This window comes from Polistes canadensis, unplaced genomic scaffold (genome assembly GCF_001313835.1).
Source record: "Polistes canadensis isolate GaletaPanama2010 unplaced genomic scaffold, ASM131383v1 scaffold_17, whole genome shotgun sequence".
Classification (NCBI taxonomy): Eukaryota; Metazoa; Arthropoda; class Insecta; order Hymenoptera; family Vespidae; genus Polistes; species Polistes canadensis.
The window spans coordinates 849,957-860,627 of record NW_014569564.1 but is presented as its reverse complement, the minus strand read 5'-3'; the positions used below and the strand labels follow the sequence as shown (position 1 = coordinate 860,627).

At 29.9% G+C, this 10,671-nt stretch overlaps 2 protein-coding genes across 2 annotated transcripts in view; both read left to right on the top strand.

Moving 5' to 3' along the window:
* Nucleotides 1-10,671, top strand: part of LOC106793677 (zinc finger protein 850-like) — a 47,553-nt gene that overhangs the window by 27,709 nt on the left and 9,173 nt on the right. The gene's annotated exons all lie outside the window — the stretch shown is intronic.
* LOC106793697 (zinc finger protein 883-like) lies at nucleotides 4,101-6,647 on the top strand. Its single transcript, XM_014760839.1, has 2 exons — nucleotides 4,101-4,201; nucleotides 4,280-6,647. The coding sequence occupies exon 2, from the start codon at nucleotides 4,296-4,298 to the stop codon at nucleotides 6,003-6,005; it is 1,710 nt and encodes a 569-aa protein (XP_014616325.1). The 5' UTR covers nucleotides 4,101-4,201; nucleotides 4,280-4,295; the 3' UTR covers nucleotides 6,006-6,647.

Below are 10,671 nucleotides of genomic sequence, written 5' to 3'. Positions count from 1 at the left end.
TGCTCTACAGCTATTCGACTATTCGAATTGTAAGTGAGGAAAGTGTTTGTGATCTTCGGCATAATTCGAATTGGTATCTTTCTCTGATCCTAAGATAATCCAATTGACAAAATTTCTGACGTAAGAGAATTTATGTCCCTTTCTCTATTATCTACGTATATTTGTATATGTGTATTAATATACATATACACAAATTTATTGTTTTAGTAAGAATATTTATCTATATATACAATTTATTTTTTATTGCATATATAGATAAATTAATTTACTAAGTATATTTTCTTTTTTCTAACGAAATTAATAGTAATATATCCTAATTTTTTAGGTTCGCAGTCCAAGATCCACTCGAGCAAAATTATCTCTTAATACACGGAACTGATGAGTACTATGCAGTACCAATAACGATAAACAACTCGTTATCGATAAATGGACAAATAATGAACTCGGAAAAAGCCGTAATCGAAATAAAAGTAGAACCTGCAGATGAATGTATTATTCCAGATGTGCCAAATCCATTAACTACCAAGCATTTTGAACAATCGAAAACGAATGTGACCGATGTATTTATATGTTACGTGTGTAAGAGGTTTTTTGACACAAATTTGGACCTGCAGTTTCACCTGATGGATCATAATGACACACTATTATAAGAATTTCTACAAGTGTTCGATGTGTAATATTTTGTTGAAGAACAAAAAGTCGTCAAAACTTCATATGAAAATAAATGGCTCCAAATCTGAGAAGCGTTATTGTAAAAATTGTGAATTCAAATCTGCAAGGAAAGAAAACGTAACAAGTACTTATTTCAGAATTTCTCGATGCTGTTGTCCGCAGTATCCCAATCTCTATAATCACAAAAAAGATTTAATAAGACATATAAGGAAGAAGCATTACCAAATTGATTGCATCTCATCAGAGGATGCACTTGTTAGAGATGAAGTAGTAGTTTGATTTTGTTGCTCATATTGCCCGAAGAACTATAATTTCAAAAGAGATGTAAAGAGACATATGCATATAAAACATGTCTTAAAAAAGTATTTGGAAGATATTTATCCTATGAACAATATTGATAAGAATAGTAAGCTCATTAGAAATCCATTACCTATTGGTTGGAACGATAAAATCTTAAGAGCAAATGAGAGAGATAAATCTATATGTAATCATCAGTGTCCTTATTGTAAATGGTCTTTCAAAAATGCTTCTGTTCTCAAAAAACATAAGCTACGACATTCGCTTAATTTTTCATGAGACATCTGTAAAGCGAAATTTAAATATCAAGGTTCTTTTTTGAAGCACAAAGCATTACATGAGATTTAAAAAAATTAAATTACGAGAAAAGGAAATATTGTTATTGGTAGAAGAAATTCTATAAAAAAAGGACTAAAAAGAAATTAATCAAAAAAAATTTGACATTTTAGAATGTTCGAATTATTGATTTATTGCTGTAATATTTAAAAATGTGGGGTAGACCAAGACGTAGGTGGAGAGATAATATTAGATATAGATCTTGACGAAATGGGGTACGAGGATCGCGAATAGAGGGATCTTGCTCAGGAATGGAAGCATTAGCGGGATTTGGTATTTGTGACAATGAGCTTTCGAGTTCCTAACGCCGTCTAAAAATAATAATAATAATATCTTAAATCACCTTTATGTCATTTTTAAATATCATCTTTTTTTATCTTATATATTAGCTAATAATCAATTAAAATTTTTCCAACAAGGAGACATTACACTGGAGTACCAATGAATTTTAACGAGCTTTGGTATATCAGTAGTATACCTTTAAGGTGTTATCGTGGTAAAATATTTTTATCCATTGTCCAGCCAATTTTGAGAAAAAAAGCTTTTAAAGTATTTCTTTTTCTTATATCCGTGTTATATTTTTTTTCCGTGTTATTTCTTATTTTGATTTTGTTTTTCTGTATTTTTATCGTAAAAAATTATAGTTAGAAATGTACTAAAACCAATAGCATATAGTGTAAGTAATTGAATTACTACTTGTACGGTAGAATAATTATTACAAACAAAAAATATTTAAGATACTATATATGTATATATAAGTTTGAATAGAATTTAAAATTGATAAAATTTCACTTAACGACCAATATTCTTTGGATAATGAGGAAAAAAACATCTTGATTATTCAGAGGTTACTTCATTAATGTCCATTAAGGACATCTTTGAGAGTGTTATATGAAATGAAAAAACAGAGAACGTTTAATTCATAATAAAAAGAAATAAGTATATAGTAATTACTCTAACTCAGATGCCTTTTCAAAGAAAAGAACAATCTTTTTATATTTTTATATTTTTATATTTTTTGTAAACTTTGGTAATTCTGTATATTCTCTCTTGCATTTAAAAAGATTTTAATATTTATATTTTGACTTTAACGATTTAAGTAGTGCAATATGAAATTTTCATTGTAGATGAAAATAAATATGAGCAAGAGGATGATTAACACATTTGATGTGTTTCATTAAACCTTTACTTGCAGATACTAAAAATGTATTTTATTAATATAAGAAAGTTAATGTACTTGCTATTTTCAGAATGTAAGAAAACGTCCTTATCATAAGAAGAATACTCTTTATTTCTGGAAAACGATGCTAATATTTCTAATCATATGATGTAGCAATTTTTTTAGAATACATATACTGATGTTGATAATTCTTGTTTTAGGAAATCGATTCATCAATTAGACAAAAGAAGTTTGGTCAAAAGAAGAAATTCGGCAATACGCACGAAATGGAATGTTAAGAAATGTCTGGACGAATCACAAACTTCCTATTCAAAGGATTCTCATATTAAAAGCATCAGTTTTCGGTACGAACGTAAAACAGCGATAAAAATGTTGAGGTCATCAAGCACACTGAAAACGAAAAGAAATCGTGTAAAAGAAGATACTGAAAACGATAATAAATCGCAATCAGCAAGTAATGAAAAACGTACTAATCAAGAAGTTCTTTACAAGAAACGGAACGATGGTAATTACACGTGTGACATTTGTCAAACAATATTTGAGCAAAAGAGCAAGATATTACGACATATAATGAGTAAGCATAGCTTTCATCGGCCATTCAAGTGCAATGGCTGTAATAAATCTTTCAAATACAAATGTGATTTGAAGGCACATAAATTGATTCATCAGGATTTGGATATCAGTTTGCTTCACTGCTGTGACAAGTGTGACTATCGTACGAAAACGAAAAATAATTTAAAATCTCATTACATTAGAAGACATACCGATGATTACAAATTCGCATGTGAACACTGTGGCAAACGCTTCAAAATGGAATGGGATTTGAAGTTTCATATTGGTACTCATAGTAATTCACGACATATGTGTGATATTTGTGGAAAGTTCTACACTAGTGATTACTCGCTCTATAAACACAGAAAGGTTGCTCATTTGAATGAATACAATTTTCAATGCGATGTGTGCAACAAAAGGCTTTTAACTCAGGAAAATCTTGACAATCATATGCGTCAACACGATAGAACGTACGAGTGTAAAGAATGTGGCAAGATCTTCGTAACAAAAAGATATTTGGCTACACACACGACCACTCATACGGGTGTTAAACCTTACGTTTGTCAAATTTGTAAGAAGAACTTTCGTACATCTCACATGAGAAACACGCATCTATTAACACATTCGGCGGACAGGCCTCATGTTTGTGATCTTTGTGGACAAGCTTTCAAAAGACGATACTACATGATTGAACATCGAAGAAAACATCCAGATTCTCATTTATCCTCACCTCCTATACCATTTTGAAAAAAATAGAAACATTTTAGAAGCCAATATTGATTCTAAATCGAACATTGTAACTTAATAATGCTTTTCATTAATATTTCTTTTATCAATAATATTTATATTATTTAATAAATCAACATAGAAATTAGTTAATGGGCTTATATGATGTATTTTATAATATAAATATTACAATTGTACATAGATATATATTTAAATCATAATACTTGTCTTATCTTAAATATCTCTACGTATGTATTTATATTTATGTGTGTAATGATATAAATTAAATATATATATTTTATACATGTATGATTTCTCTTAAGAATTAGTGATCGATTCTGAAAACTGAGTATAACAAACAGAAATTACTTATAATTTTTTTTTGTTAAACGATCTCATCGACAATTATTTTGCACAATTGGCTCTTATAGTCGCGGAGTAAGTAATGTCTCAATATGTAATCAACATCATATAATTTCACAAGATAATAATCATTGTTTTGTCATTCTGTTTTAGAGACCAAAATTTTATAATGGAGAATCCAGAAATGGATAAACTTGGACAACCAGCTGAAGAAAAGGATTCTCTTATATTACTACAACATGATTGCCACAGCATCAAATTGCAATATTCATCTATATCAAGAACAGTGGAGAATCAAATAAACACAATGTCATCATTGTTATCTGTCAAGAAAGAAACGGGGGAACATTGCATTAGTGCTCAAGGAAATGCAATTATAAAGTACCATAATTGTGATCGTTGTGGAATGAAGTTTCCTTTGAAAACGATGTTGAATAGACACAGATTGTCCCACAATGTCAAACGTTCTATTCCAGGGATCAAATGCTCAAGAAAAAAATATGGATACTCTAAAAACTTGGATTTACTGAAGTACAGTAAATCTGTATTTGGACAAGTTGAAAAACGCGACTACACTTGCAATCTCTGTAATTTTGCATGTGGAAAAAGTATCAGTTTAACCGTACATTTGAAAAGAAAACACGGAATAAATGAAGTTAAACCTGTTTCGAAAAGTCGCAAATATTCTTCTAACGAAGGTAATTCAAGCAAACGAAGATCTACAAGAAATAAAAAAGTTTATCACTTCTGCGACATTTGTGATTTTGAGTGTAAGCAGGGTGACATTCTAGCTGCACATGTGGCACAATGTCATCGAAAATCAGAGAAGAGAATAAAAAATTTATCAAGCAGGTCAACCAAGTGGAATTGTGGAGTTACAAAAGCTGAGGAAGAAAAGTACGATAAAGAAGTACAACAAAATTCCCCGACTTTTTCTTGTTCATGTTGTACCTTCCGTTGTAAAAAGAGATCAACTATGACGAGTCACGTTGCCAAGAAGCACAACAACAAAACTAATCTAGAAGAATGCTGTGATCTTTGTGACTTCAAATGTGCTAAGAAGAGTACACTTTACTCACACAAACGTCAACATAAAATTGAAGCCTTGAACAAAGTTTATGCTTGCAACGAGTGCGGCTTCAAGACGATTAAGAGAACGTCTTTGTATTCTCACATTAAAAGAAAGCACAAAACTACAAGATCTTGTACTGGTAATGACCAACCAGAGTTATTTTATTGCAGCCAGTGCGATTACAAAAATAAGAACAAATACGAACTGAAGGTTCATGTAGCTAGAAAGCATACTGACGATTTTAAATTCTCTTGTGAAACCTGTGGAAAGAAATTTAAAGTCAAAGGTGATCTGACGAATCATATAAGATTCAGTCATCGAGAACAACCAGTTATTTGTGACGTCTGTGGAAAAACTTGTCTAAATAGCAATTCTCTTTATGTGCATCAAAAGTTTGCTCATTACAAAGCTAAGTACGAATGTCAAGTATGCAAGAGACGAATGGTGAGCCAAGAAAACTTGAATGAACATATGATCAGACAGCATGAGAGAAAGGAGAATGTTGTTTGTGAAGAATGTGGTAAAACATTTTCTAGAAACAGCAGATTAAAAGTTCACATGAGAATTCATACAGGAGATAAGCCTTATACTTGTACCATCTGCAGCAAAGCCTTTGCACGTAGAACTGCATTGAAGCAACATCTTCTCATACACACTGGTATGAGACCATATGTGTGTGACATTTGTGGAAAGGCTTTTACTCAGAAACCTGGATTGATCAGTCATCGGAAATCTCATCCTGGATCTCATCCACCTTTACCAAGAGTTCTCATCGATCATATATTGAATGACGTTATGAACAATTAAGACTGCTTGATTTTCCACTGATTACGTGTTTCCAAATTACTACTTTTCTAGTGCTTTTTCAATATAGCCATATGGCACAACCTGTGCTTTTTACAATATCTTGTTATTAGCTCATTTTAAAAGACGTAGATAAGAAAAGTGTCGAAAGGAATACGTTAATGTTATTATTCTTTAATTATTAATAATATTTAGATAGACATACGTGTATAGATATCTCTCTTTTTACTTAAAGTGCAATGTTTAAATACTGTTTACAGGGTTTTTTGGGTTTTGACTATTATCCATTTTAATAGTTTACTTGTAATCTTTCACGGATTTTCTATAGTAACATATTCACATCTGTTTTTCAGTGTTTCTGAATTATCGATGTTCTTAACATTTAAAAAAAGAAATCATATTTTACATTTATTATATCTATATTTACATTCATGAACTAGTATATGATTAATTAAATATAATATATCATTCGCAAAGTGATAAAAAGTTAACTGAAAAAAAATAATTATTTGATATATATACATATATGCAGTAAAATTAGCGTCTTTCACTGATTAGAACACTGGTTTTTGATATACAAATATTTTTCTGGGTGTATATTTATGCATGTACGGATATATCAATGGAAATTAAAATTTCTTCAAATTATTTCAGATGCGAACAATTAGTTTAATAATTACTAATGAACACCTTCACCCTGGTAACTTTAATTTCATCGTTATTATTACCAATTTATTATTATATAAATGACTTAAATAGAAAAATTATAAACTTTGAATATTTCAAAGGCAGAAAGATCCCATTATATAGTCTTAAATATTTTTATGATAAACTAAAATAAAGGAATATTAATACATTATTAAAATCTTTGTTTTATCTATTCGATACTAGTCTGATTTTTCTCTATAATTTTCAGGATTCTAAACGGAGATGGACGTTTTGTGTATGGCAAAGAATCGATTCAAATGCAGCCATGGCAAGTCGTCGATTTGGAAGGCTGTCTTTACTACGCATTTGTTCCAGCTAAACAAGAAAAGAAGTTAACTGAAAGAAACAAAATTAATTCAGAAACTCGGGGGATTAAAAAAGAAATTTTCGAGGAATCACTACGAATTTCAAATGAAAAGGATCTCTCGTATGAAAAACATGATACGTTTTACTCTATGAAAATAAAGAAAGAAGAATCTTTGATGGATGAACAAGCAATTACAAACGATCAAGAAACATACGATGAAGATAGCAAAATGTATGCTTGTGAAGAATGCAACATTTGTTTTCCAGTAATCCAAATGTTGAAACGTCATAAAAATGCCGTACATGAACAAGCCCAGCGATACAAGTGCAAAGTCTGTTTCAAAATTTGTCGTAGTTTGATAGCTTTCAAGATGCATGTAGCCTTAGAACATAAACCTGAGCAAGAAGAGAACATCGATGACGTGGAGAGCCTAACGTATATGTGTAATTATTGTAATTACGAGAGTACAAATAAATCTACTCTCTATTCTCATATTAGTAGAAAACACTCAACTCGTCGAACTGGTAGAAGAAAAACTAATCGTGGAATTCTCTTGGAACAGGAAGAGTATGCTTGTGATGTATGTGAATTCAAATGTCAGACTCGAAGACGTTTAAAGGAACATCTTGAACGTAAGCATGCATCAGAATACAAGTATGATTGTGAATTTTGTGGTAAGAAGTTCAAAGTTAAAGGAGATATGAGATTACATGTTCGTTTCAAGCATAAAGAAGGCCCAATAGTGTGTGACGTTTGCGGTAAAACTTGTTCCAACAGTAACTCCTTGTACGTCCATCAAAAGTGGGCTCACTTCAAGCCCAAATATGAATGTGCGATTTGTAAGAGAAGAATGGTGACACAAGAAAATCTTGATCAGCATATACTTCTTCAGCACGAACGACGTGAAAGTTTCGTTTGTGAAGAATGCGGAAAATCCTTTTCTGAAAATCATCGATTGAAACAACATATGATGACTCATACAGGAGATAGACCTTATGATTGTCACATTTGTGGCAAAGCGTTTGCTCGTCGTACTGCTTACAGACAACACCTTCTTATACACACAGGAAAACGTCCATATATCTGTGATATTTGTGGTAAGGCCTTCACACAGAAACCTGGACTGATTTGTCATCGGAAGTCTCATCCTGGAATTCATCCACCCTTACCGGTTGTACACATTAAACACATACTTAGCGATTTTATGAAAAAGGATTGATAATAATTTATAAGATAAAATACAGTCCATCGTACTTAGTTTCTAAAACAATGAACTATTTAATATTTAATATAGTTCTCGAAGATTGCAATGTTTAAGGCAGATGTAAAGCAATATGAGATTTAACTATACTAAAGGATTTTTATTTAGGGTGAAAAAAAATTAGTTTTATATTTGATATATATTCATATTTCAAGTATTTAAAATTACTGTTTTTCTTCAGTTATATAAGTCTTTCTCATATTTTGTATTTTGAGAAAAGCTAAGTTATATGATCATAAAAAGCAAGGATTTGGCATTATTATTATTTGTAAATTTAATGAGCTATAATATATATTAATTGATTGATTGTAATTTCTATGGTAACAAGAAATATTATTATATTAAATTTATAACATATTTAATTTTAGTAATTATACAAATTAGTATGAAAATTAATTCAAGACGTTTTTAATAAAGTATGATTTTAAAAAGATATAAAATATGCGGTTTTTTATACAACAAATAAGTTCTTAAAATTTATTTTTATGGTAAGTAAAATATATTTTTATGTATATATAAACAGTTTTTTTTATTAAAACTTTACAACAAAACTGATACTAATTAGTTTTAAGAATGTTACAGCTTATTTTCTTTGGCTTTAGAAGTGGTTTTTGGGAAATGTAAGTAATTTTTTAATGTTATATATTATTTTAACAACAGATATATATTAGACAAATTTTGTTTCAGAGTGACTGACAAAATTATGAATGACTTCAACGAAAATAATCATTCAAGAATCTTACAAATGATGAGAAAAAGATGCAAATGTGAAAAATGAAGCATCATTATTATTATTATCACGTGTACAATAATATATTTACTTGCTATTATTTATCATATTTTATTTGTTTATTACCGTAAATAGAAAACAAAGTAAGAAAAAAATAAAAGAATGAATACCTTAATATAATACCTAATATTTTTTCAAAAAACAATCAAGCAGCCCTTAATTCAGGGAATGAGATCATTTCTATTATGATCTTCGTTAATTATTACTATGAAAGTAAGTAATTATAGATCGGAGATTGCTATTAGAATAAAATCATCATAAATTTGTTGTACTCTCTCTTCTGTTTTAGAGATACATCAAAGCAAATAAATAATAATCACTTGAAAAACACAAAAATACTTCAAAATAGTATTTAAAAAAGAACTGATCATTTTAAACATATTAAATTAAACAAAAAAAGACAAGAAATCAGAGCAAATATCTTATTATAATTACATAAGAGAGTTGGGAAACGAATATTCTTTATGAAAACATAGACTGACATTAAAGAATAATTAGTACAATTTTCTTCAACGAAGGACATTTCAGATTTTGCTGGAAATCAAGAAGCATTGACTTATGTGATATGTGACTTCAGATGCAACAAAAGATCGACCATGATCGCTTATCTGGCGGAGAATTATAATGGAGATGGTATAACGGGCGAAGGTGAAAGTTGCTAGAAGAAACGTAAATTTGTTTGTATCGTTTGTGATTTGGTATGGGCAAGAAAAGAAATGCTATGGTCACTCTTTGTATGAAACCATACTTAACATTATGTTACTTCTGCAAATACTGTAGCAAAAAATTTAAAATCAAAAGTGATCTTATGACACATACAAGACTAAATTTATCGAGAGTTACCAGTGATATGTGACGTTTGTGGGAAAGTTTGTAAAAACAGTAGTTCGTATATTCATCGGAAACATGTTCATTATAGGGCAAAGTTTGAATATCCAATGTGTCATAGGCGATTGGTCACCAAGGAAAACCTGGACTAACATGTTTTGATTCAACACGAGAGAGAAGAAAAATCGGTTTGTGAAGAATGTAGAAAAACTTTTTTTGAAAATTATAATCTTCGTGAGCAAAGCTTCTACTACACATAGTAGTTTCAACCAACATCTTCTCCTACATACCAACGAACGAATTTTACACCTGTGATGTTTATAGCAAGTCGTTCGCTCAACAAAATCTTATATGTCACAGGAAAATTTATTCAGGAACTTTACTACCACTACCTATTATACAAATCGATCACATCTTAAAAGAATTCATAAAGAAACAAAATCGATCGAAATATTCTTGTCTTGTATTTCTTGGATTCTCCTAATTAATAATATTTTTCTATTTTGTCTACGAATTTATTCATTATCATATTTATATATTATACTTAATTATCATATTTTTATATACTTTAATCGTAATTGCCTTTGTAGTTAGTAACACTTGTAATAGTTTGAAAATCTATTCTTCGAAAGAATGCGATTTACAAACATAAAAAGACATTACTAAGTTTAATTCTTAGGGAAGTTATTTTTTGGACAAGTTTAATTTAGATGAACAATACATTTATCCGTTGAACGTTTCGTCTCTATTTGAGACTTCCTCAGCAACTAAAATT

Coding starts and splice junctions, on each gene's coding strand:
- LOC106793697 (XM_014760839.1), top strand. CDS start 4,296: ATGGAGAATCCAGAAATGGATAAACTTGGACAACCAGCTGAAGAAAAG.